At 43.0% G+C, this 27,828-nt stretch overlaps 3 protein-coding genes across 6 annotated transcripts in view; 1 reads left to right on the top strand and 2 right to left on the bottom strand.

The window, feature by feature from the left end:
• Window positions 1–436, bottom strand: part of LOC118372873 (talin-2) — a 135,921-nt gene extending 135,485 nt beyond the window's left edge. Inside the window, exon 1 of one of the 2 annotated variants that reach the window (XM_052513425.1) lies at window positions 295–436. The gene's annotated coding sequence lies outside the window, so the exon portion shown is untranslated. The remainder of the gene's footprint in view (window positions 1–294) is intronic. The other variant, XM_052513426.1, reaches the window with a different exon arrangement.
• A 3,794-nt stretch (window positions 437–4,230) lies between these two features.
• Window positions 4,231–8,055, bottom strand: LOC118372867 (probable ATP-dependent RNA helicase DDX28). Its single transcript, XM_052513429.1, has 4 exons — window positions 6,881–8,055; window positions 6,489–6,568; window positions 5,640–5,852; window positions 4,231–5,396 (listed from the first exon to the last, which is right to left on the bottom strand). Exons 1-4 carry the CDS (start codon window positions 6,906–6,908, stop codon window positions 5,082–5,084), a joined length of 636 nt encoding a protein of 211 aa, XP_052369389.1. The 5' UTR covers window positions 6,909–8,055; the 3' UTR covers window positions 4,231–5,081.
• Window positions 8,056–12,505: 4,450 nt separating this feature from the next.
• Window positions 12,506–27,828, top strand: part of LOC118372868 (nuclear factor of activated T-cells, cytoplasmic 3-like) — a 91,979-nt gene continuing 76,656 nt past the window's right edge. For 2 of the 3 annotated variants that reach the window (XM_052513434.1, XM_052513435.1), the window contains exon 1: window positions 12,506–12,965. In XM_052513434.1, the coding sequence (XP_052369394.1) occupies window positions 12,875–12,965 (91 nt within the window). In that variant the 5' untranslated portion in view covers window positions 12,506–12,874. Of the gene's footprint in view, window positions 12,966–20,984; window positions 21,456–27,828 lie in introns of those variants that run through there. The other variant, XM_052513436.1, reaches the window with a different exon arrangement.

The following is a 27,828-nucleotide window of genomic DNA, read 5'->3' on the forward strand; positions in this document are numbered from 1 at the left end:
AGGAAAAGTAGGGGACACGCTCACGAATTGAATTAAGACACTGTATGCACAACAGTTCAGAGTTTATATCTCAGTAAAAACTATGCAGTAAGGATAACTCTGAAACAAGACATACAATCCCATTCATTCGATAGTCAAGCAAGGTTTCTACATCGCCTTGCTCGCTGTTTTGCAACGCACTCCCATCAAATCCCTAATTAAACCAAGCATGGTCAGAGAGAATGTCTCATTTCGACGTCTATTCAAGAAGCGGACTGGACATACATAATAAGCCGGCAGAAAATGCTATCCTACCTGCTAATGTTCTACTGCTTCATTGCCTGCAATCAGCCCTTCAGATGCACATATAACCAGAAGTCCTGCTCTATTGAGTAAAAAACCCTCCTCGCTGAGGAAATCTCAAAGTGGCCAAATAATGAACAGTACTGGTGGTTGGTGTTGAAGGGAGGGGAGGTAGCGGGGTGTTGGGGATAGCGCTGGGAGAGCGGAAACACGTCATAAAAGAGAGACCTTAAGGGGCTTTGTAGTCACTTCTGCATTGTAGACAATTATGTCCGTAGCTGTGTTCCATCTACTGTTGTAAAAAGCGCTTTGAAGTCCATTAGAGGACAGGGTCTGAGAGAGACGTCGCCATGGTACCACAAGCAGGAGCATAATAGTGAAACATAATAGAAGTATATCAGGGCCCAGTTTCTAATAGCGATGGAATTTAGGCTTACGACTGTTTTAACCATGCATCTTTCCTAAAATGGCCCGAATATGTAACATGCGTTTCCCAACACCACATAGACTTACCACATCATTGCGCACATGTTAGGCTACACGTCATTAAATATATTGAGACAAATTACAGACAGTAGCCTACAAGTAGCAAAATATAACTCAATTGATTGAGCTTGAAATGTACAGCACTAGTCAAAAGTTTGGATACACTTACTCATTCAAGGGGTTTTCTTCTACATTGTAGAATAACAGTGAAGACATCAAAACTATGAAACAACAAATATGGAATCATGTAGTAACCAAAAAGGTTCTAAACAAATATATTTTAGATTCTTCAACGAAGCCACCCTTTGCATTCATGACAACTTTATACACTCTTTGCATTCTCTCAACCAGCTTCATGAGGTTAGTCACTTGGAATGCATTTCAACTAACAGTGTGCCTTCTTAAAAGTTAATGTGTGGAATTTATTTTTATTTGAAGCATCATTTTATATGTCGCTTGTTTCTATCAATTGCAAAGACATTGGTAAGTTTGTATTTGTACTCAACTTTGTTCTGAAGTTATCAGCAGAGAGATAGGGATGAACCATGTGATTCTATGTTTAGTAGATCTTTTCTGTGTATAAAGTGATGCGGTAGGCCAAAAAAGCATCTAACTACACACTTAGCCCCCCCCAGTCTACTATAGAGGAGGAACGCTGTGTAGCCAAACTTGGCCCTTGTTTTCAGGGCAGAGTGTAGTAGAGGAAAGAACTTGGCACTCGCTGTCAGGGCAGATGAATTTGAAATTAAGACAAACCCATAAGGTGGTATTAACCCACAGAGTGAGCTGCAGACAGAAGTATAAGGACAACATTATTCCAGGGATTCTGGTGTGAACACCCTGGAACACCTACACTCAGTTCAGACCGCCTGTTGCTAATCTTTACCCTTAGTTCTCATGTTAGGCTTTGCTTTGTCCAAATGTTTTATTTTATTTACTATACTAAATTATCTTTCAGTATAACGAAGTGCATTGATAAGCACCTTGTAATTACTAATGGAGTACAAGACTGCTCCTAATATAGTAATAAAATAATATGTGTTGAACAAAAATATACACGCAACATGCAACAATTTCAATTATTTTACTGAGTTACAATTTAAATAAATAAATTAGCCCATAATCTATGTATTTTACATGACTGGGCAGGGGCGCACAGGCCCAACCACCCACTTGGGAGCCAGGACCAGCCAATCAGAATGAGTTTTTCCCCACAAAAGGGCTTTATTACAGACAGAAATACTCCTGTTTCACCAGGTGGCTGGTCTCAGACGATCCCGTAGATGAAGCTGGATGTGGAGGTCCTGGGCTGGTGTGATTACACATGGTCTACGGTTGTGAGGCCAGTTGGACGTACAGCCAAATTCTCTAAAATTACATTGGAGGTGGCTTATGGTAAAGAAATTAACATTCAACTTGCTGGCAACAGCTCTGGTGGACATTCCTGCAGTCAGCATGCCAATTGCATGCTCCCTCAAAACTTCTGGCATTGTGTTGTGTGAAAAAACTGCACATTTTAGAGTGGCTTTTTACTGTCCCCAGCAAACAGATTTGTGCACACAATTTGAGAGAAATACGCTTTTTGTGTATATGGAACATTTCATTTCAGATCATGAAACATGGGACAAACACTTTACATGTTGCATTTATATTTTTGTTCAGTGTAGTCCTCCTGTAAGAACTCGTAAAAAGCTCAAGTCTCACTCAGTCTGGATGTGTACAGCACAAGGATGTCTACAGGTACAGTGCCATGCGAAAGTATTCGGCCCCCTTGAACTTTGCGACCTTTTGCCACATTTCAGGCTTCAAACATAAAGATATAAAACTGTATTTCTTTGTGAAGAATCAACAACAAGTGGGAAACAATCATGAAGTGGAACGACATTTATTGGATATTTCAAACTTATTTAACAAATCAAAAACTGAAAAATTGGGCGTGCAAAATTATTCAGCCCCTTTACTTTCAGTGCAGCAAACTCTCTCCAGAAGTTCAGTGAGGATCTCTGAATGATCCAATGTTGACCTAAATGACTAATGATGATAAATACAATCCACCTGTGTGTAATCAAGTCTCCGTATAAATGCACCTGCACTGTGATAGTCTCAGAGGTCCGTTAAAAGCGCAGAGAGCATCATGAAGAACAAGGAACACACCAGGCAGGTCCGAGATACGGTTGTGAAGAAGTTTAAAGCCGGATTTGGATACAAAAAGATTTCCCAAGCTTTAAACATCCCAAGGAGCACTGTGCAAGCAATAATATTGAAATGGCAGGAGTATCAGACCACTGCAAATCTACCAAGACCTGGCCGTCCCTCTAAACTTTCAGCTCATACAAGGAGAAGACTGATCAGAGATGCAGCCAAGAGGCCCATGATCACTCTGGATGAACTGCAGAGATCTACAGCTGAGGTGGGAGACTCTGTCCATAGGACAACAATTAGTCGTATATTGCACAAATCTGGCCTTTATGGAAGAGTGGCAAGAAGAAAGCCATTTCTTAAAGATATCCATAAAAAGTGTTGTTTAAAGTTTGCCACAAGCCACCTGGGAGACACACCAAACATGTGGAAGAAGGTGCTCTGGTCAGATGAAACCAAAATTGAACTTTTTGGCAACAATGCAAAACGTTATGTTTGGCGTAAAAGCAACACAGCTCATCACCTGAACACACCATCCCCACTGTCAAACATGGTGGTGGCAGCATCATGGTTTGGGCCTGCTTTTCTTCAGCAGGGACAGGGAAGATGGTTAAAATTGATGGGAAGATGGATGGAGCCAAATACAGGACCATTCTGGAAGAAAACCTGATGGAGTCTGCAAAAGACCTGAGACTGGGACGGAGATTTGTCTTCCAACAAGACAATGATCCAAAACATAAAGCAAAATCTACAATGGAATGGTTCAAAAATAAACATATCCAGGTGTTAGAATGGCCAAGTCAAAGTCCAGACCTGAATCCAATCGAGAATCTGTGGAAAGAACTGAAAACTGCTGTTCACAAATGCTCTCCATCCAACCTCACTGAGCTTGAGCTGTTTTGCAAGGAGGAATGGGAAAAATTTCAGTCTCTCGATGTGCAAAACTGATAGAGACATACCCCAAGCGACTTACAGCTGTAATCGCAGCAAAAGGTGGCACTACAAAGTATTAACTTAAGGGGGCTGAATAATTTTGCACGCCCAATCTTTCAGTTTTTGATTTGTTAAAAAAGTTTGAAATATCCAATAAATGTCGTTCCACTTCATGATTGTGTCCCACTTGTTGTTGATTCTTCACAAAACTATACAGTTTTATATCTTTATGTTTGAAGCCTGAAATGTGGCAAAAGGTCGTAAAGTTCAAGGGGGCCGAAAACTTTCGCACGGCACTGTATATGTTTGTGGTACATCAACCTAGTGACGTTATATTTGGCAATAAAGCAAACTCAATAAGTGAGAAAATATAGAGGCATATTTAGAAACCAGATTTCAGAGATTTATTTTCACTCCGACACATTATCATGTTCAAACATCTTGCTTCCTCTAAAACAAGTAACCACAGGCATCAATGGGATAGACTTCAAGGTTAGGGCCTGAATCCAACTTGACTGTAGATTCATGGACATTTCTACATATGGAGGTTATAATGTCGTGCTTCTGTATTACACACAAAAGCAGAAACAGAGTGAAGACCACTTCACTTCACTTTGTCTCAGTGGCACCCTACCAGATACATGAAGGGTTATATGAGTTACTCTTTCTTTTAAGGAAATTATTTTCGTATCTGGAAGGAAAAGGAACATCGGTATTCCATACTTGTTCTAAATGTTTTTTTTAGATTATTTAACCTATGTTTTACCAAAACAAGTTAGTATGGCTGAGTTAAATTCCATAAAAGAAGGGCTTGCCGCATGTGGATGAGCATTAAAATAAGGCTATATTCGGCCATAGCCCTTCTCTGGTTATTGTATGACATGTCAAATAAAGTAAATACTGCCACCCCGTGATTACCCGTGAGAAGTGCAAACATGTGCCGCACACCTGCTGCTTGTAAAGAGGGCATGATTTTTGTACATTACCAAAGACACTTCCTCTTTGGAATGACATGCGGTAACTATCTGGGTTAAAAAGAGAAGTCAGATCATAGTTCCAGTCTCAAACATGATATGGCATCTAAAAAGGTCAAATTAAAAGACGATCATGCCTGTGTTGGAGACAAAGGATTCAGTCTCACACAGCTGGTTTGGGCTATCATGGATACAATCATTTTAATGAACAAATGAATCAAACAAGTTAGTTCTGCTTTGGTAATATCCTTATTTGTGGCAGACCAACTAGTAGAGCAACCCCTCTTCTTCCTCCTCCTCTTCGGCTGCTTTGGGCTCAGGCTTCCTGATGGAGGACTCCATCCCAGGCAGACTTGTCCCCCTCCGTGCAGCCGTCTCAATCTTCTGCACCAGCTCCACGTCCCAGGGGTGGGTGACGAAGCTGAGCACCTCCCCATCCTCCACACTCCCTACCCGGCCCACCCGTCCAGCCCGGTGGATGTAGTCCGTGTGGGATTCTGGGAAGTCGTAATTGAACACCAGACAGACCCTCTGGGTGTCCAGTCCTCGGGAAGCGATGTCGGTACAGATCAGCACGTCTACCTATAGGGATAGAATGTGAAACGTAGCCTATAACATGTCTCTGTTATTAATAACATGTTAGCTATGTGTTTTGTTATGATCTGTGGTCAATGTGTTATTTTTACTGGGTGTCTTTTTAAAGTGTTTCTTTATTGTGTGACATGGAGCTTGTCACACAATATGGACATGGATATTGTCACATGGAGTTTGATAAGGAATTTGAAACTGCATAAGCAGACAAAGTATTTTCTCGTCTCATATCACCTGTCCCTTCTGGAAGGAGTGGAAGATTCCAGCCCGGAGGGAGGCAGGCATCTCCCCCTGCAGTCGGACATGTCTCAGCCCCATGTCCTCCAGGGAGTAGCCCAGCCAGTTGACTGTGGAAGCCCGGTTACAGAACACCAACACCCCAGCCTTGTCCTGCTCTGCTGCCTTCAGCGCCTGGTGGAGCTCCAGAAGCTTGTCAGCTCCCCTCACCTGACCATGGAATAATATAGATTTGTTATATATAGTATACTATAAATTATATTCTATCATTTATACTTTACTAATTTAATACTATAAATGATATAGTAATTTATAGTATTAAATTAGTCAATTATAAATTACTAATGTAATTCATATTATTCTGTCAAACTATTTTCTTTTTAAAGTTAAATCGCATGATTTGCTATGATGAATCGTGATTAATCGCAAATTCAGAATTTGCTCAATTTGAGCTATAATAGATTTTTAGACAAAAAGCATTATGGAATATTGACATCTTGTTTTTGTCCAATGTAACGGTAAGCAAAATCTGATAAATTGATGAACTCTTTCTTTAACCTCGATGTCAACTTGATTTGACATCGCATTGTTGTTTTTAGCTGTATAGATGTATTTTTAATGCCTTCAGACAATGTGAATAATCACGATTTTAAAAAAGTGTGCACTAAAATGACAAAAAGTTAACTCCAGATAACTGATCAACTTTGACAGCTGTACTATAAATACCTAAGTACTTGTACATGGTTTTTATATAGGCCCCATAGACACTTTACAATATTGAAGAACACCAAAGAAACAAAGCACTAATACCAAACCAATGAAAACAAGAAAAAAAGTGGGGAATACCTTCAGGTCTGTTTTACATGTGGCATGAGGAAGTGAAGATTCTTGCTCTTGATGGTCACCATGCTGCCCAGGTCCGTCACCTATAAGAACAAGTCAGTCTCATTTTAATATGCATTTTTCCATGGATCTCAACATATTTTACATAATGAGGCAGGAATATGGCCGGGGCCCCGGGTCTCTGAGGGGTCGGGGGCCACGCGGGTCTGGGCCAGGATGCTCTCCAGCATGCCAGAGATGAGGCAGACACATGGTGTCTGCCTCATCCACCACCATGAAGCTCAGCTCCCCCAGGTCTAGATAGCGTCTCCGCAGGGCCTTGACGAGGGCCCCAGGTGTGGCCACCAACACATACGGGGGACCCTTGGTGAAGGCCAGCTTGATGTTGCCCACACCTCTCCCACCTCCCACCGTCTTCACCATCAGCCCGAATGGGCCACACAGGCTCCTAGCCACAGCTAGCACGTTCTCTAGAGGGGACAATGATAACAGAGCGAGTCCTGGGTGTGGTCTCCATAGACTCGGAATCTGCTGCTTTCTCAGCCTGTAGTTTGTGAATAACAGGCAACAGGTAGCTCAGGGTTTTGCCGCTGCCTGTCTCAGCTGTGCACAGGATGTTATAGCCTTTCAGGAGCTTGGGGATGGTTTGTAGTTGAATATAGGGCGAGTTATGTTGTCCTTGTGTAACAGTATAATTTTAAACCGTCCCCTCGCCCATACCCGGGCGCGAACCAGGGACCTTCTGCACACATCAACAACAGTCACCCACGAAGCATCGTTACCCATCGCTCCACAAAAGCCACGGCCCTTGCAGAGCAAGGGGAACTACTACTTCAAGGTCTCAGACATCGCACACCGCTAACTAAGCTAGCCGTTTCACATCCGTTACACTTGCCCAAAGCCTCCACTAAGTCAGGGCAGAGGTGAAGGTTGTGAAATGTAATAGGTTTACTCTTCTCTTTGAGTTTGTCACCCTCCTCATCCTGGATTTCAGTGACAACGGGTGGAGTACGCTGAGTGTTGTTAACCATCACCAAATTATTTGTTGTGTTTCCATCCTTTGGAGGAGAGATGGGGCTGCTCAAATTTCCCAAGTGTGTAGCCTGCGGACTGATTCAGTTTTGGGTTATTGCTTTTGATTTGGAGCTTGCCAGCCTAGATGGTGTTGACTTTGTTCTTGCCTCTCACTTGCTTCACATTTTCTACCTGCTCCTGCATGTGTCTGGGAATGCGAATGACCACAAGCTGTGCTGTGGTTGACATGGGATGGACACCACAGGCTGAACTGATTGTACCATGAATACATGCTAATGCTCTGAAATGACCCGAGGACGAGTAGTTGTGTTTTGATATCAACGTAAACAACACTGAGTAGCCGACCTTCACAGACTGCATTCTGATGGTAAGTTAGCTAGGAGGAATCAGCTGGTGCACGTCTTCACCAACAAATAGACAATATCGTTTCTGTTGTATTTCATTATAGTGTATAATTTATCAAATGCTTCCGTGAAATACGTTTTTACCGGACTGTATTTTCCGTTCAATTTCAAACATGCGTCGGTGGCGAATAATGATGACGTCGATCTGTCGCAAGAGATGACGCCATCCTTATAGAATAGAACGGGTTGCCCAGATAGAAATCTAATATATAGTAACGAAACAGCAGGGAGCAGGTCTCGATCCCTCGACCTTGTAGCCCAAGGTCCGGCGCGCTATCGACTGTGCCACAAAAACCCAGGGTCGTTGCTATATATAATGGACATTTCAACAACAACAAAAAATGCTCTCCAGATGTTGTTTTTATGACATTTTGCTGTTTAGAAAGATAGATGTAATGTACATTATGGAACGTTTTTAATAGTACGTGTCGGCTACCTGTGGGGTACTCGAATGGAACAGGGTCAAATGTGTGGGCCAACTTCCATCGACAGAGGGATCAGTCTTATATTTATGTTTTGTGTTAATGTATTATTGCACTTGAGTACAACTTGAGTTTGGCTGTGTGGATTGGAGACAGACAGCCACGTCATTATTGTGTTTCAATACTGGGTTAATTGTTCAATTCAATTATGCATGTGTCTGTCTTAAAACCATTTTGATATTGATCCTTACTAGTATGGTTAAACTTTGCTGTGTATGTATGTGTGGTAGACTAGTTTGATGAGCTTCTATCCGTACTCTGCCATGATGATACATGTACTAAATCATTATTGTAAACTATTGTACTGACAACCTGTGGACCTTTTATTTGGCATTCTAAATCCCCAGCCCATACCTGTTTGAACTATTTTATAATCATTTATATTAAAATCGATATTTTGCGATAACCTTATGGTGACTTCCAGGACCAGTGCCCATTCAGGTCTTCTTTGACTCCGCTGACCGAAAAGAACATACTTCATAAAATAGAATAGACTTATACATTTATACACTAAAAAACAAACAAGAAAGTCATACATGTATTGAACTTCTCTCCACCCTAGATCAAAGCCAATGTGATGGTACAACCCACATGATGAGCTCATAGCTCTATTCACGCTGGACCTGATGATGAGGATTGCCTCTGATGATCTCTGTGGTTCAGTAATTACTGATCTGTCACCAGTATTGATCCCTCACCAGGCACAGTTCCCATGCTCTGAATGAACCGGTTGTCTGATTGATTTTCTGAAGCGTCAGAACATCACACATACGCTGCCAGTAATAGGGTGTCTGACTGTGTCACGTGTTGACTGTTGGTTCAAGCGTTGGGCAACACTCTGACATTGCTATCCAGAACAGTACTGGTGGCAAAAATAGGAAAAATAGAAGAGCTTTGACAGTATTAGAGAGAACTACGGGAAAGAAGTGAGCAGTGAGGAGAGGCGAATAATGTTGGGTCTTGGTTGATTTTGTTGTTGTTCTTTCAGTAAACAGTGGAGGGCAGCCTACATCAAGGATGAAAACCAGTAAGTCAAACGCGTAAGCCACAAAACCTTTCGTATGCTCCACTCGATGTCTATCCTGTGTATGCATTTTACACTCTTCTTCATAATTTTTGTGCCAATTTCTCAGCCAATTTTTCCAGTATACGTTTGCATTATTTCATAGTTAAATAAAGGTTAAATTTAAATGTAAAAAAATATGAATATGCTACATGGTGTCTACATGTATCTATTTTCACTTAGGTGTTCAGTCAAAATGCTTTTTACTGTTATACTCAGCTCAGTTATGTACCAATATGAAATAGATACATTCCTGCCATTTGCTTTCTTGTGGTTCTGTATTTTAATACAACCAAGCAGGCCTAAAGAAAATCCTTTAGAATTCAGATAAAATACATCTGAAATAATCCTATCTTCTCCATATTTAGAATGTTAGAAATAGGCCTCATTCCTCATCAAGTGAGGAATTCAGACAGATTCTTGTGCAATATAATAATAACAGTCAATATTTAACCCATATTATGGCTCATGTCAGTCAAGGTGATGCATTGAAGTTGTACAGTCTGTGTACTATGCTGTGCAGAAGCACAAGCCTCAATCCTTGAAAGAGAGCGTCACATACCTCTCTCACACACAGGACAAGTGAGGGGGTAGAGGGTTTATTTTTTCCCTCACTACTTTCTTTACGAGAACTTAATATCGTTAACCACATCCACACCCTCCCACACAATTTGTGTACACTGTGTTCTTTATCTTCTCCCTTTAAAGGTCATCTGAGAAGATAAGAGGCACACGGGTAACCTGAATTAAGCAGCAACCAGTAGTGGGTCTGGAGACATGCTCTTACAGCAGTAGTGTTATAATGCCTTGGGGTCATGACGATCATATACATTACATACCCATGCATTCTGCATTGTACTCATACAGATGTCAATAAAACAAATAATAACCTACCATAAAAAATAGAATGCATACAAATCCTACTACTGAGTCAGTGTTTACAGTGTTGGACAGGTTGTGAGGTAGACAAGAGCTAAATCTGTTATTTACTTTTGAAATCTTAGTAGAATATTTTTTGAATATGGTTTATTAAAACTGAACTTTCAAAATAACTTTTGTGAAATAACATCAGGGAACTTCAAGGTTAGTAAATTATGTTATTTCTCTATTTTGGCCGCAAAACATCTTTGTACATAACAACCTTGTCCTATATAAATCCAATAATTTCCCCATAATATCAATATCGCAGCTATAAAATGCAGTGATTAGTTTGTTGCCTAATGTACCAAAAGAGAGGGTTATGCTTCAACACTGAATTGTCTTATGAATTAAACGGTCATTTCTAAATGAACTCAACCATGCACTGTCAAGGTAACATACCTATAGCAGTTTTATCAGTATGATCTCAAACTAGTATATTTTGTAATCGATTTCAATTTCGCCAGCTGATGGCATACAGTGAATGTCAGTGAGGTTTACATGTATTGAGTGCTTTTGCTTGGAAATTTAGACCACAGGAAATGTGATATTTTTTTCCGCATTGCTTTTGTGAACTTCAGCGTCTGTACGCCCACATGTGTTAAACAAAAACATGATCTTGTTTTTTCTTATCTTTGCTGTATTCGTTATCTTTCACTAATATTCAATAAGAGGATTCTGTGTATGCAAGTGTTCTGTCTCAATGCACCTCAGACAGCTGCAGAAAAATGCAGGTAGGCATAGTAACAAGGTCAGAGATCTTGTTACTATTGTTGGTGTTGGTGACTGAGGGATATAGAGGTCAAGTGTGCATCATGTTATTACGGCCCAATCAGTGATGGACTGTCGCCACAAAAATATAGTTACAATATAGTTAAGAGAGGAGGTTTGAAGGTCGGCTATAATTTGGTTTAATAATGATGCACAGAATGGTTGGCAGTGATACAATTAAAGTGATTGTGAAATCTGCTCAACACGAAAGGGTCAAAAGGTTTACTTGATCTGCCCAAGGCCAGAAACACTATCCGTATAGTCTATCGGGAAGGGTTCCGCGACTGGCGGCCCATTTTTATAAATGTTGGACATAAACGACTGTAAAAACACCAGCAAATCAGCTCCACGTGATTTTAATTTTGGAAATCTGTTTCAAAGTATTCCCACGCATAATAGAGACATACTGTATATGTGATCATATAAAAATGTAAGCAAGGTTTGAAATGTTTTAGTCAAGTGGTATATCTTTTTGGGCTTCTTGCGGTCAATTTGCAGTCTGAAAATTATTTGTAATTATGTTCCGGCCCCCTGACCCTCTGCTCAAGAAAAAATTGTCCCGCGGCTGAATCTAGTTGATGATCCCTGCTTTAGGGTATAGGATATATTGAACTAATCACATAACCAATGCATTCCAGGAAAGTGTGATGGCCTACTTAGTATAAAGACAGATTTAATACTAATGCATATGTCACATACTTTATCATCGACATGCAGAACTATTGCATAGACCTTGGAGCAGGCAGTCTGTTGAATTCCTATAGCCCAAAAGGCAACGTGAACACAGAACATTTAGTTCATTGGAGCCAGCATGGTCAGTTTAAACTGTAATTGTGTCTGGCAGAGATGTAGGCTAATAGTATATGAGAGCCTGCATACATTCAAAAATAGTGATTGAGACATTATAAATGAAAAGTCAAAAGGTAAATGCCATAAAATGTGTGATGATCTCGGATAAAGTGTCATTTCATTCTGATTAAATCCGAGTAGGACAACAGTGCTGTACATCTGGATAACTTTATTATATGCTATAATAAGGTCCATGTTGAGGCAATGAGCTTCAACATGAGATTTAACTACATATCCCAGGAGCTCTTGCCAGCCTTATCCGTGTTTGTGCGTGTGTGAGATAAATGTTTACTGTTAATTTCTGATTGTTTATTTAACTTTTGTTTATTATATATTTCACTTGCTTTGGCAATGTAAACATACGGTATGTTTCCCATGCCAATAAAGCCCTCTGAATGGAATTGAGACAGAGCGTGCCTGCGCTCTGTTGTGTACCAGGGTTTGCTGACGTCACTACTGGAACTGCCCTGTCACGCGCAGTTAGTAAAAGTTGGGATAGAAGGCGCTCCAGTGAGAGTCAGTTTCACCGACAACCTTGTCTGTCTTGTTGACACCAAACAGCGATAAATCAATTTAACGTTCGCAAGGACAAAATATTAGACTCGCTGTAGGACAATCAAAAGTTTAACAAGCATTTTATTACCAAACCTCGCCGGGGAGAAATAATCATTTTTGGATATCTGATCAAGGAAGAAAAACTAGTTCACGCCGCTCGCGGGTCTATTGCTCGCTACAATTTTGATTTGCTAAATTAAACAAGTTTTGTTGTTTCAGTTAACGTTAGTTCTGTAAATGTTGTGACATTTAAAATAGTATTTTGCATTAGCCGTCGTTCGTGTGACGGGTGAACCCGAGCTGTCAACCCCGATGACTACTGCAAATTGCACTGGTAATGAGGAGCTGGACTTCAGGCTGATCTTCGGAGAGGACGGCCAACAGCAGTCGCTAGGCCCCGCAGGTTAGAATTTGATCTTTGCCGCGAATACCCAGTAAACTTCTCTAGACGTAGAAGAGTGCACAGATGCGATGACATTGCAAACAACAAGAACATTGCAGAAGGGGCATTGGTTGCAACATATTAGCTAATGTGAACAAGCTAGGGAATGTTCTGGCAGCAGAAAGTAGAATAAGTAGGCTAATCATCGACATTAGTATTTTCTATTTTTGTATGTGCAGTTACACACTGACTTTTCCACAGTTAAAATATGGGGTTTTAGGAACATGAGCCTAAACAGCAAACAAGCGCGCGACAGCAGCTGTCAAATAACGGTGTCCTCATGCTAACTAGCTCATTCCCACTAGAAGTTGCAAAACTGTGCAAAATAATGTATAAATAATATATTTAAATACTGCAGCACATGCTGAAATCTGTATGTGGCTCCTAGCATAAATAATAATGTAGCTAGCTAGAAATGTATTTCAAAAGACTAGCTCGGCAGCTGAGTAGGTAAGATAGCTAGCTCACGAGAGGACACAGCTGTCAGTTATTCAGACACCTAGCTTAACAAGAATGCATTATGCCTGCCTACAGCTCTACTTGTTTCAAACATTCGCTCCAATCAATCCATTTTATTATCGAATAGGCTTCAGAAAACGAATTGAATAGGTTTGAAACAGCAATGCCATGAACTTGGCAGCATTGGGAACGTCATATTGTAAGAAACTTTACCATGCATGCATTCACAACTCTTCCATTTGTAATCTAACTTGTGAGTAGCGTTAGTGGTCATGCAATCGATGTTGTTGATCATAATACTGAATAGAACTTAAAAAGTACAACAATTAGACATAAATAGCAATATAGTGAATGTAATAACATAGTTATTAGTATTACAAGCAAGCAAATATTCTCTATTTTTCTGCTTAGATATTCTAAATTACCTTCTCAGAAATTAAGAGGTTATTACATCAAGTCATATTACGCCCTTTAACTATTAATTTGTAATGCAGATAAATGTGTAAGGTGTATGTTTAAATTAGAGTATTTGGTATGTTGACTTTGCAGCTTGACAAAACACCATTATAACAATAAACAACACAATAAATTAAACTGAAACTACATATTACCCAGTATACAAGACACCTCACAACCTAGTTTAATACATTTTTTTTTTGTGCATAATTTCTTTGGCCAATAAGTCCAAACACATCCAATAACCCTATGTCACCCTGCTGCCATTTCAATCATCTCTGCAGTTTGCGCCCAGTTTGCCGGTCACAGTGGCACAATACAGTATTTGACTCTCACAGATAGAGGTGTGTGTGTGTGAGAAGGTGGGGTTTCATATCAGAATCTCAGTGTGACCAGGTGTGCAGAGAAATAACCAGATCTGTGGAAGTCTGGTGATGCATCATGCCACAATATTCTATTTGTGTTTTGTTTGTGTATTTTGGACGGTTGTTTTGGAAACAAGACTAGACAAGGGGTTTAACCATTCTGAGACAAGAGAAGACAAGCAAGCTGCCATTCATTCATTCATAACCACAGATCTGGGAGTTCCATGCTATTTCAAAAGCATCTGTCTTTCACATAGCTAGAATGAATGCTTGGATTCTGTGAAACTAAAAGAAGTACAGCTGCAAACTGTTTTAATTCAAATCCTAAATTCAGTGTAGGGTGACTGCAACTTACATTTTTATCTTGAAAGCTTGATTACCGGTTTTGATTAAATAGGGTCAATATCTGCAGAGTTAGACCAAGTTAAGCCTAGCTCTGCCCTTTTCATGAAGCTCTGGCAAAACTATGAATCCAAGGCTTGGCTAGTCCTCTCTCCTCCGCAATCAATTTTTCCCTAGATTATAAAGAAGTCTAATTTGGAGACGAGTAGGGGAAAGTGAAAAAAGTGCTTTTGGAATAAGTCAAGGAATAAAAACGCCACTGTGCAAGTGGTTTTAATCTGGTTGGACTGTGTGCCTTGGCCCGTATGACTAGTGCCTGTTCACATTAATAACTGGAGTGTAACGCAGAGACACAGAACCAGAGTAACGGTGAGTTGAACAGTATGGCTCCAAGTTGATTGGCTCTTTCTCCTTCCTCATCAGCCCTAGCCTCACTCACACAAGTCAGGGCTCGCTAGAACAACCTGGAACACTGCTAGTATTTTTCAGTCTGACCTACTCTACTGCAGTAGGACTTACCTCTGTGTATAAACATGTGATTAAGAAGACTGCACTGTGCCAAGCACTCACTAACTCACTCACTCACTCACTCACTCACTCACTCACTCACTCACTCACTCACTCACTCACTCACTCACTCACTCACTCACTCACTCACTCACTCACTCACTCACTCACTCACTCACTCACTCCGTCCTTCCTTCCTTCCTTCCTTCCTTCCTTCCTTCCTTCCTTCCTTCCTTCCTTCCTTCCTTCCTTCCTTCCTTCCTTCCTTCCTTCCTTCCTTCCTTCCTTCCTTCCTTCCTCCTCAGCCCTAGCCTCTCTCTCTCTCCTTCCTCCTCAGCCCTAGCCCCTCTCTCTCTCCTTCCTTCTCATCCCTAGCCTCTCTCTCTCTCTCTCCTTCCTCCTCAGCCCTTTCTCTCTCACTCTCTCTCTCTCTCCTTCCTCCTCAGCCCTAGCCCCCCTCTCTCTCTCTCTCTCTCTCTCTCTCTCTCTCTCTCTCTCTCTCTCTCTCTCTCTCTCTCTCCTTCCTCTCTCTCTCCTTCCTCCTCAGCCCTAGCCTGTCTCTCTCTCTCTCTTTCCTCCTCAGCCCTTTCTCTCTCGCTCTCTCTCTCTCTCCTTCCTCCTCAGCACTAGCCTCTCTCTCTCTTTCCTCCTCAGCCCTTTCTCTCTCGCTCTCTCTCTCTCTCCTTCCTCCTCAGCACTAGCCTCTCTCTCTCTCTCCTTCCTCCTCAGCACTAGCCTCTCTCTCTCCTTCCTCCTCAGCCCTAGCCTCCCTCTCTCTCTCCAGAGGATCGTAATGTTAACAGCAATTATGTGATTGTTTTTATTTAGTTCCTTGAACTGTACTATTATCACTGTTCATCACAGAGGATCGTACTCTTAACAGCAATTATGTGGTTATTAATAAAGTAACTATGAACCCAGAGAAATAGCCCAGCAGATTTCCATCCACTCAAATAGAACAGTAGGCTATACCTTAGTTACAGGTAGTGACAGACATGTTATTCTCAGTCACTCTCTGAATCCCGTCAGTAAGGTGTGTAGTACCCAGCTGTTTGTTTACATAGACTAATTGAATAGTAAACGTTAGTGTAAGAACCATTGAGAAAAAACACATGAGCCTATGTAGTCTAGACCCAAACTTTTCAGTCTGTCCTACTCTACCGCAGTAGGTCTTACCACTGTGAATAAACATGTGATTAAGAAGACTGTGCACTGTGCCAAGCTTGGACTTTCTCTTCAAAGGCTTTATTCGCATCGGAAACGTGTTTACATTGCCAAAGCACGTGAAATAAACAAACCTGAGAAGACACAGAACAACATCAACAAAATACTATTTGAATTTAACAGTAAATATTGCATTCAAAAAGGTTTAAAAATATATTTGTTTTATTATCAGCTATGTACAGTGTTTTAGCAATGTGCCAATAGTTGTAGTCGAATAGTAGGGAAAGATAAATAAAGAGATCAATATTAGTGGTATATCCACTGGCTGCCCTTTGATCAATGGCAATGGGCTACACATCTTGCTGAAGAGATTGCAAACTGAGGTATTTTGTCTAACAGATATGGGAGTTTATCAATGTTTGATTTGTTTTGAAATTCTTTGTCAGTGTGATCTGTGGGAAATATGTATCTCTAATGTGGTCATACATTTAACAGGAGGTTAGGAAGTGCAGCTCAGTTTCCACCTCATTTTGTGGGCAGTGTGCACATAGCCTGTCTTCTCTTGAGAGCCAGGTCTGCTTATGGCAGCCTCCCTCAATAGCGAGGCTATGCTCACTGAGTCTGTACATAGTCAAGGATGTTCTTAATTTGGGGTCAGTCAAAGTGGTCAGGTATTGTGACTCTGTGTACTCTGTATAGGGCCAGATAGCATTCCAATTTGCTCTGTTTTTTGGTTGAGTCTTTCCAGTGTGTTAAATGGTTATCTTTTTGCTTTCTCATAATTTTGTTGGGTCTAATTATGTTTGCTGTCCTAGAGAAGAGTCCCCTCAGCCAGCTGGTACTGGGGCTCTGTTCACAAACAGACTCCACAGAGCCCCAGAACCAGCTGGCTGAGGGGACTCTTCTCTAGGTTAATCTCTCTGTAGGTGAGGGCTTTGTCTCTTTCTCTATCTCTCTCGTGATTTGTTGTTCAGGAAATGCAGTTCCCTTTGAAGTGAGGCATTCCAGTGAGTGCTGTAGTAAAAGGCAGTAGCTAACTCAGTCAATGTTGAAGGGTTTTCCCCCACTACTGTAGGCCTACAACAGTGTTGAATGGAAGAGGGAAAAACATGGACTAATAAGTCCTTCAAATCAAATAACAATTTCACAGAATGTTCAACTCTACTGCCAGAATTAGGCCTAAATTAGCAACCTGTCACTTTGACAAGGTTATTCATTTAAAGGGTAAGGGCGTATTCACTTCTCACTGAAATTTGAGAGTAGTGGGGATAAACTATAGATAAACTGTACTATGTTCCTTTTTTCCCCTATGATATTTAAGAAACAAACTGCTACTCTTTTTCTATCCCTACATGGTAGCTAGTGTGCTCATGTGGTATTGAGCGAGGCTGTGTACAGTGAAAAGTGAAGATGTAACACTAAACCTTTTAGGAGCCTTTTGACCCTGTCTGCCTTCTCATCCTTCCAAACTGTCATGGCCGTATGACACAAAAGGTGTCATAGAGAAAATGGCTGGAGGTAAGTAAGTAAGGGCCCCGTTGGGTGGCAGTCTAGTGGTGGTGTCAGTGGGGCCCCATTGGGTGGCAGTCTAAAGGTGGTGTCAGTGAGGGCCACATTGGGTGGCAGTCTAGTGGTGGTGTCAGTGAGGGCTCATTGGATGGCAGTCTAGTGGTGGTGTCAGTGAGGGCCCATTGGGTGGCAGTCTAGTGGCGGTGTCAGTGAGGGCCCATTGGGTGGCAGTCTAGTGGTGGTGTCAGTGAGGGCCCATTGGGTGGCAGTTTAGTGGTGGTGTCAGTGAGGGCCATTTGGGTGGCAGTCTAGAGGTGGTGTCAGTGAGGGCCCATTGGGTGGCAGTCTAGTGGTGGTGTCAGTGAGGGCCCTATTGAGTGGCAGTCTAAAGGTGGTGTCAGTGAGGGCCACATTGACTGGCAGTCTAGTGGTGGTGTCAGTGAGGGCCCCATTGGGTGGCAATCTAGTGGTGGTGTCAGTGAGGGCTTATTGGGTGGCAGTCTGGTGGTAGTGTCAGTGAGGGCCACATTGGGTGGCAGTCTAGTGGTGGTGTCAGTGAGGGCCCATTGGGTGGCAGTCTAGAGGTGGTGTCAGTGGGGGCCCATTGGGTGGCAGTCTAGTGGTGGTGTCAGTGAGGGCCCTATTGAGTGGCAGTCTAAAGGTGGTGTCAGTGAGGGCCACATTGGGTGGCAGTCTAGTGGTGGTGTCAGTGAGGGCCCCATTGGGTGGCAGTCTAGTGGTGGTGTCAGTGAGGGCCCTATTGAGTGGCAGTCTAGTGGTAGTGTCAGTGAGGGCCACATTGGGTGGCAGTCTAGTGGTGGTGTCAGTGAGGGCCCTATTGAGTGGCAGTCTAAAGGTGGTGTCAGTGAGGGCCACATTGGGTGGCAGTCTAGTGGTGGTGTCAGTGAGGGCCCCATTGGGTGGCAGTCTAGTGGTGGTGTCAGTGAGGGCTTATTGGGTGGCAGTCTGGTGGTAGTGTCAGTGAGGGCCCATTGGGTGGCAGTCTAGAGGTTGTGTCAGTGAGGGCCACATTGGGTGGCAGTCTAGTGGTGGTGTCAGTGAGGGCCACATTGGGTGGCAGTCTAGTGGTGGTGTCAGTAGGGCCCATTGGGTGGCAGTCTAGTGGTGGTGTCAGTGAGGGCCCTATTGAGTGGCAGTCTAAAGGTGGTGTCAGTGCGGGCCACATTGGGTGGCAGTCTAGTGGTGGTGTCAGTGAGGGCCCATTGGGTGGCAGTCTAGAGGTTGTGTCAGTGAGGGCCACATTGGGTGGCAGTCTAGTGGTGGTGTCAGTGAGGGCCACATTGGGTGGCAGTCTAGTGGTGGTGTCAGTGATGGCCCATTGGGTGGCAGTCTAGTGGTGGTGTCAGTGAGGGCCCTATTGAGTGGCAGTCTAAAGGTGGTGTCAGTGCGGGCCACATTGGGTGGCAGTCTAGTGGTGGTGTCAGTGAGGGGCCCATTGCGTGGCAGTCTAGTGGTGGTGTCAGTGAGGGCTCATTAGGTGGCAGTCTAGTGGTGGTGTCAGTCAGGGCTCATTGGGTAGCAGTCTAGTGGTAGTGTCAGTGAGGGCCACATTGGGTGGCAGTCTAGTGGTGGTGTCAGTGAGGGCCCATTGGGTGGCAGTCTAGAGGTGGTGTCAGTGAGGGCCACATTGGGTGGCAGTCTAGTGGTGGTGTCAGTGAGGGCCCATTGGGTGGCAGTCTAGTGGTGGTGTCAGTGAGGACCCATTGGGTGGCAGTCTAGTGGTGGTGTCAGTGAGGGCTTATTGGGTGGCAGTCTGGTGGTAGTGTCAGTGAGGGCCCATTGGGTGGCAGTCTAGAGGTTGTGTCAGTGAGGGCCACATTGGGTGGCAGTCTAGTGGTGGTGTCAGTGAGGGCCACATTGGGTGGCAGTCTAGTGGTGGTGTCAGTAGGGCCCATTGGGTGGCAGTCTAGTGGTGGTGTCAGTGAGGGCCCTATTGAGTGGCAGTCTAAAGGTGGTGTCAGTGCGGGCCACATTGGGTGGCAGTCTAGTGGTGGTGTCAGTGAGGGCCCATTGGGTGGCAGTCTAGTGGTGGTGTCAGTGAGGGCCACATTGGGTGGCAGTCTAGTGGTGGTGTCAGTGATGGCCCATTGGGTGGCAGTCTAGTGGTGGTGTCAGTGAGGGCCCTATTGAGTGGCAGTCTAAAGGTGGTGTCAGTGCGGGCCACATTGGGTGGCAGTCTAGTGGTGGTGTCAGTGAGGGGCCCATTGCGTGGCAGTCTAGTGGTGGTGTCAGTGAGGGCTCATTAGGTGGCAGTCTAGTGGTGGTGTCAGTCAGGGCTCATTGGGTGGCAGTCTAGTGGTAGTGTCAGTGAGGGCCACATTGGGTGGCAGTCTAGTGGTGGTGTCAGTGAGGGCCCATTGGGTGGCAGTCTAGAGGTGGTGTCAGTGAGGGCCACATTGGGTGGCAGTCTAGTGGTGGTGTCAGTGAGGGCCCATTGGGTGGCAGTCTAGTGGTGGTGTCAGTGAGGACCCATTGGGTGGCATTCTAGAGGTGGTGGCAGTCTAGAGATGGTAATAGTGGGTTGAACAGTAAGAGAGTGGTAGAGGTGTCAATGAGGGGGAAAGTGTCTCTCTGAGTTGTAGAGGAGCAGAGCCTAGCATATACAGTAAAGGTGTCTGGCACAGTGCCCAGACATGCCATGTGGGCTTTAGATGGCAGTGCAATGACAGAGGGGGAGTGGTCAGCTCCTCCCCCCTGTTGTTAAGGGGAACAGAGAAAGATTCTGTCTCGCTCTCTTTCCTCTTTCCTTAATCTTACCCTTTTTTGTCTTCTTTCTTTCTCTCTCTTCTGGTCCTTTTTCTCTCACATCCGGTGGCCTGTCTGGCAGCTCTGGGTCTGTCATCATCGTACCACCTCAGTGCTGTGCAAGCCTCAACAAGGACCATGCATGCTTCCTCTCTTTTTTCTTTCCTCTTCTTCTCCTCCCTCCCTCCCTCCCTCCCTCCCTCCCTCCCTCCCTCCCTCCCTCCCTCCCTCCCTCCCTCCCTCCCTCCCTCCCTCCCTCCCTCCCTCCCTCCCTCCCTCCCTCCCTCCCTCCCTCCCTCCTCACCCACGAAGGATATGGGAGACCACCAGTTGTTTCTATCTAAGGGAGAGCCTGAACCAGACTATTGAAATCTCCAGATGCTGGCAATCTTGGCGTAAACTAACTGTAATCAGGCTTGATTTGGCGTAAGCTAGTAAATCGGTTGACATGTTGGTTTGTTATAGAGTGGAATTTGTACAGAGTTTGATGTTGTAATGTAGTAGTATTGCGTAATAGCTGAAACCCAGTTAGGAAATCAACTAAGTGACAGTCTGTCATTTTTTTGGAGGAGATCTGTTGCTCTTGACTTTTAGTTTGTTCTTGTGCTTGCCCCAGCTTCATCTGTCTGGACTTGACTCCTGGCTCTGTCTGTCTCAGTCGTGGGAAAGACTGAAATTACATCGCTCTCATGGTGGACTATATTGGGCTCTCAGAGAGAGTGGTAGAGGGCAGCAGGCGGCAGGTTGCAGACAGCTCTGTTAGATCAGGAGTCCCCCAGCAGCAGGCAGGTCTGAAGCTGTCCAGTCCACAGAGCAACACTGCTTCACCGTTACCGTTTAACGGGAGCTAGGAGCAGAAGAATGTTGTGCGCCACGTCAACAGGTGAGTGACTGTATGTCCGACTCCCAGACTCTGGCCAGCTGTGTGTGTTGTGGGGGTGTAACCGGTTCAGATGAGGGACTGGGTCTTTGTTGCAGTGTCTGTGTTGCAGGACCCTTATCAAGTGTGTCTGGAAGACTAACAATGTATCAAATTATAAATTACAAAGCATTATTTCTCTAATTTGTGGAGTTTTCCTTTGTGAAAAATGAGTCACATTCAGGCCTATAACCAAGGTTAAACTGAGTGGTGAAGACTTAAAGCTGCAATCTGTAACTTTTTGGGCGACTTGACCCAATTCGCATAGAAATATGTGTTTTTGAGCTGTAATTCTCATTGACAGCAAGTCTAAGAAGCAGTAGATCTGTTCTATGTGCGCTATTTTTATGCTTCTCGTTTCTTTTTTCACTTTCAGTGTTGTACACCAACTTCAAACAGCTGAAAATACAATATTTTTGGTTATGGAAAATATATTTCACAGAGATTTAGATGGTGCAATGACTCTCTACACTATACTTGCTTGTTTTGTCTCATAAACTGAAATTATGCGAACTATTAGAACTTTAGCCACCAGGAAATGGCAGAGCAATTTCTGCATAGTGCACCTTTAAATATACTATGACCACTGACACTACATTCTCAACTGCTGTGTATTGTACTCTATGCAGGACTCCACATGTTGAAAGTACATTAGGTATTTGGGTTATAATGTAGCCTATCCCTGTTCAGTGGAGCACACAGCTTAGAGTGAGAGGGCTTAATAGTTTGGTAGCCAGCAGTGAACCCTGGTTGGATTCGTTAACACTGAGGATATGTGGGCTAGTTGGCCAGGTGGGTGCCCCAACCCCCTATCCCTCCAGAGTGGACAGTGTGGAGCTGAGCTGAGGGGGTCTGGCCTGAAGGAGCCCTGGTCTGGAGTGATGAGAGAGACGTTTGTTTCCCAGGGCGAGGCACGAGCAGCTATGTGTGGCATCTGTCTACTTTAAATGTAGTGTAACTGAAGCTCCCACTGGCCATGCTACACTGTATCAACATGCGGGAGAAGAAGAGAAAGTTGTTGAACTCTTACATTTAGTTTCCCCCCTCCCTGTTCCTCTTTGAAGAGGTGGGATATAGCTGTATTGCACTGGTCTCAGTAAGAGCTGCTGCTGAATCCCAGTTTATTCTAGGCTGTGCCTGTAAGCCCTGTTTTAGTCAGTGGCGACTCTGCCCCATCTGTTCTGAGCCCCAACTTTCTAGCAAAAAAACCCCTACTTTTTGGGGAGGATGCCTGTTTTGTATGTTATTGTGACATTAATACGTGTCACATATGTGACATTAATACGTGTCACATATACGACATTAATACGTGTCACATATACGACATTAATACGTGTCACATATGTGACATTAATACGTGTCACATATACAACATTAATACGTGTCACATATGTGACATTAATACGTGTCACATATACGACATTAATACATGTCACATATACGACATTAATACGTGTCACATATATAACATTAATACGTGTCACATATACGACATTAATACGTGTCACATATACGACATTAATACGTGTCACATATGTGACATTAATACGTGTCACATATACGACATTAATACGTGTCACATATGTGACATTAATACGTGTCACATATACGACATTAATACGTTTCACAGTTGCGTCGTGATTGGCTCAGTGTTCTGTCACTCATGGGGACACTACGTCACCGCCAAATCTAAGGGTAGAGCTTGAAAATTCAAGCCCCTTGGATGCTGCCATAGAGTTACATTAGAAGTGCCCATCCAAGAAGGCTCAAGGTCATTGGCCACAGATAAAATGACATCAAGTCACCTTATATCTACAGCAGCTTTGATTGGACTGTCAACATCATACTTTGAAAATCTTAGCTAGCAGTCATCATCATGAATCAAGTCAACAATCTACTGGCAAATCCTTTTTAATCCTTGTCATATGAAGAGAACTAATGAAGATAAATTATAGTTAAAATGTATCTGTGCTCATCGGCCATTGGACATAAACATTTCACAGCAAGTTGGAAATCGCAAATTCAACAATGAGTGTTTTGGAAGGAATTAGTGCTTAACTACAAGCATTGCAAAGCAACCACTAGCCTGCTCTTCAGTGGAGTGGGTGTGTGGTCTGGTTTTAAGGTCTCTTTTTCCAAGATTAAAAGGATACATATTCAACCATTGGCTATGGTGTAAAACTAGCATGACTTCTGTCGCGCTCAAAACAACTGGAAACTCAGAACTGGGAAATCTGTTTTCAGTGAGTTCAAGACAACTAGGAACTCTTAGAGAAAAGATTAGGTCCAACTGGGAAAATAGGTTTTGAACCGTCATCCAACTCGGAATTGAATGTCCTGAACTCGGGCCTCTTTCTAGAGCTCTGACCTGAAGATCACTGATGTCATCATGATTCGACCTTGTTTTTTTCAGAGTTCCCAGTTGTCTTGAAAGCACCATAAACCCAGAGAATGCCAGGCTTTGATGACAAAGTTTGACAATTTTCCCACAAAGGACCGCCGAAGTTAACTAAAAAAACATTATGAAAGTTTTGTTTTTCACAAAATGTGGGAAAGTTTGGGCTTGTGAACAATTTATGACCTTTCAACTTATTTTGATATGGTTTGATGTCGATAGCCTGTTGGTGAGTAACACTATTATTGGTTGGGGGAAACCATGCTATTTAGGCCTATATTTCATTGGAGTTAAATTGCGTAACATGATGATGCAAACCGTCTACAACTATCTGTGTAGTGTCTAGTGGAGAGGGGGCCTTTGGTAATTAAATATAAATAGCCTTGACGAAGCTAATGTGAAATATAAATGTCAGTTTGTCTATCTACCCTCTGGCATTTAAACTGGCCTTGTGGGTGTGCAGAGAAAGATCTTGGTGAGTGTGCAAGGGTTCCCTTCCACTTACAAGCCCCCAGACAGCATGGCCATATCTCCACCCAGGGACACTCCACTTCCTTCTTACGGCCCCGAAGGTCCCCCTCCACCTCTTCCTTCTCCACTCCATGGCTGCACAATTTACTCTCAGGGCCAGCAGCTTACTGCTGCTGTTACAATTGTGTAATTAACCTGAGAGGAGGGACATCATCACTAGGGACTGTGACTGGGGAGGAGAAGGATAGAACATACATTATTATGATGATATTACATATTATATTCCTATTATACTGTATGATAAATAATACATATTATGATATGAGTCTGTTAAATCTTGTCTCAGCCCAGAGACCCCAAGGGATGCTGAGTTAGTGAATGACTCCTAATTTTAATTTATAATTTTACCTTTATTTAACCAGGCAAGTCAGTTAAGAACACATTGTTATTTTCAATGACGGCCTGGGAACAGTGGGTTAACTGCCTGTTCAGGGGCAGAACGACAGATACCTTGTCAGCTCGGGGGTTTGAACTCGCAACCTTCCGGTTACTAGTCCCAACGCTCTAACCACTAGGCTACGCTGCCGCAGTAGGCCTTCGTCTTCATCTACTCAGCTCCACCTTCAAGTTGTTTTCCAACTGACTGAGTTGTTTTATTTATAGGAGACAAACACATATTGTAGTTGAAATTCAATGTTACTTAGCACTAAGGTGTGTGTGTACACATTCTGGGGCCACCCCATCCTTTCACACTCTATTTTGGCAGTTAGATCAAATACCTATTTAGTTCAGTCTCTGCTCTTTTCCAGACTCACAGTTTGTAAATGTCATCCCAGATTTCTGTCATGTGCAGTCACAGTTTTACTCTCACTCCCACACAGTATTTCTCTGCTCGGTCTCCCTTGCTTTCACTCCTCCCTCTCCCTAGCCCCCCTCTCTTTCTCTGGATCAGGCGTATGCACAGTCAGCACGGACAGGCATATTGTTTAAATGTCACCCTGGCTAGGTTGTACTGTGAGCAGAGCAGTAGCCACTGATGTTATCTATCTGCCCTGGGTTATTGCAGGCTGTTTGTTGGGCTGTGTTATCGTCACGACTGCATTCGCGGCTCAAAGGACAATCATCTAATGTACTGTAGCTGGGGGTCACCGCTCATACTGCCTGACCACTGTTAACCAATGGATGCAGCCTGGGTAGTTTGACAGTCAGTGACCAACCACGGTTGACTGTATGAAGCCTATTGGTACATAGGCAACTGGATAAATGTATGTGATGTGAAAAATAGATGTACCCAGGACTATATAAAACATGTAACATAACATTTCTGCAAAAGGGAATTCTTGTCTTATGGGACTAATATTAACTGATTAAAACTTGTTAGGGCAGTGGTCCCGTGGTGGGAACATATATCAGCGGAAATTTCAAGTACGCCACGTATAGTTTTTGATAAAACTCAAACTTTCATTAAAATGCACATACAATATACTGAATTAAAGCTACACTCGTTGTGAATCTAGTTACCGAGTCAGATTTGTAAAATGCTTTTCGGCGAAAGCATGAGAAGCTATTATCTGATAGCATATATCCCCCAAATACTGCACCTTCACCTAACGACAGATTTTGCGATAGCCGGGGGCTACTCAGAACGCAGAAATAAAATATAAAACATTCATTACCTTTGACGAGTTTCTTTCTTGGCACTCCTAGATGTCCCATAAACATCATTTAGGGTCTTTTTTCGATTAAATCGGTCCATATATAGCCTAGATATCGATCTATGAACACTGTGTGAACAACGGAAAAAATAGCGTTTTCTAACATAACGTCATTTTTTAAAATTAAAAAAGTCGACGATAAACTTTCACAAAACACTTCGAAATACTTTTGTAATGCAACTTTAGGTATTAGTACACGTTAATAAGTGATACAATTGATCACGAGGCGATGTCAATTCTATAGGTGTCCTTATTGAAATACTGTCCTGAGAAATCTCAACCAAAACATCCGGTCGGAGACCGGAGGGAATCTGTTCCCTTGATTCGGTTTGACCAAGAAACAAAGCCTAGGCAAATGACAAGACTCTAGACATCGTGTGGAAGCTGTAGGTACTGCAACCTCAGCCCCATTTAATCCGGTTCACCTATAACAATTCCTGGAAGTCGCGCATGGATATTGTTTTCCACTTTCAGTGATCAGATTTTCCTGCACTTTTCGATGAAACGCACGTTCTGTTATAGTCACAGCCGTGATTTAACCAGTTTTAGAAACGTCTGAGTGTTTTCTATCCACACATACTAATCATATGCATATACTATATTCCTGGCATGAATAGCAGGGCGCTGAAATGTTGCGCGATTTTTAACAAAAAGCTGCGAAAAGCTGCTTAAATTCTCGACATCCCTAACATTAAGTAAGTAAACTAAAATGAGTTTAAATGCTATAATAGGCTATATGAATAGCCTTTTTCTGTGAACCTATTGCACTGGGGGCTTTTTAATCCAGGTGGCCACTGGGCCACTCTCAATGTTTATCTTATAATTGTATCATTAAGCATGAGATGCTTAATTAGGGAGCTTTATTTATCTAACAAACATGCGTTAGCGTTGGCTAAGCCAGCCGTCAGGTTCATTGGGCCTCTACGGGGCCGGATGTACTATTTCAGACCGTCAGTGCGGTCAAAAGTATGGATTATATCCCTCATGCTCCGCGTAGGTCTAGTAATAATAACATCAAAGTCCCGACAGTGCTAAACTCCGATTCGGTTAAATCATCTATCAAATAAATGGTAGATTAGGTCTACCTAGAGCTGTACTGCACAAGTTATGTACAGCACATCACTAAATGGAGTGGCAGGTAGCCAAAAGGTCGCTGGTTTGAGTCAAATCTGTCAGTCTGTCGATGTGCCTCAAGCTGTACTAATATGGCTGACCCTGTAAAACAACACATTTCACTGCACCTATCTGTTGTATGGGATAATAAAACATCTTTAAAACTAAATATTTAGCTATTTTCTATTTCTATATAACTCCTTTGCTCTTTTTGTCTCTGTCTCTCTCCCCATTCTCTCTTTCCCTCCCCCTCTCTCACACACGTAGCCGACCTACAGAGTTCAACGGGAGGTTTGAGGCATCCCCACTCCTCCCCCTCCAGTCAGCATTGAGGGCCACAGGTGTAGGCCAGGCCAGCCCTACTAACAGTAATATACAGTACAGTATGCGCGCCGTGTGCGTCACAGCCTCTGTGTTTAGAAATGAGGGCAGGTGGCCAGCCAGTCAGTCAGCCAGCCAGGCAGGCAGCTGTTGTTGGATAGGCAGAACAGAAAGGAAGTAATTAAATGTGTTCTTCAGGTGGTCACTATTGTCTGATAATGATGATGTATCAAATCCAAGGCATTAATTGACCAAAATCCAAACCATTGAATAATGGTTATAATTGTGTAACGATGTGTAATTGCGCTATTACAGATGGTAA

This window comes from Oncorhynchus keta, unplaced genomic scaffold, assembly GCF_023373465.1.
Source record: "Oncorhynchus keta strain PuntledgeMale-10-30-2019 unplaced genomic scaffold, Oket_V2 Un_scaffold_1109_pilon_pilon, whole genome shotgun sequence".
Classification (NCBI taxonomy): domain Eukaryota; kingdom Metazoa; phylum Chordata; class Actinopteri; order Salmoniformes; family Salmonidae; genus Oncorhynchus; species Oncorhynchus keta.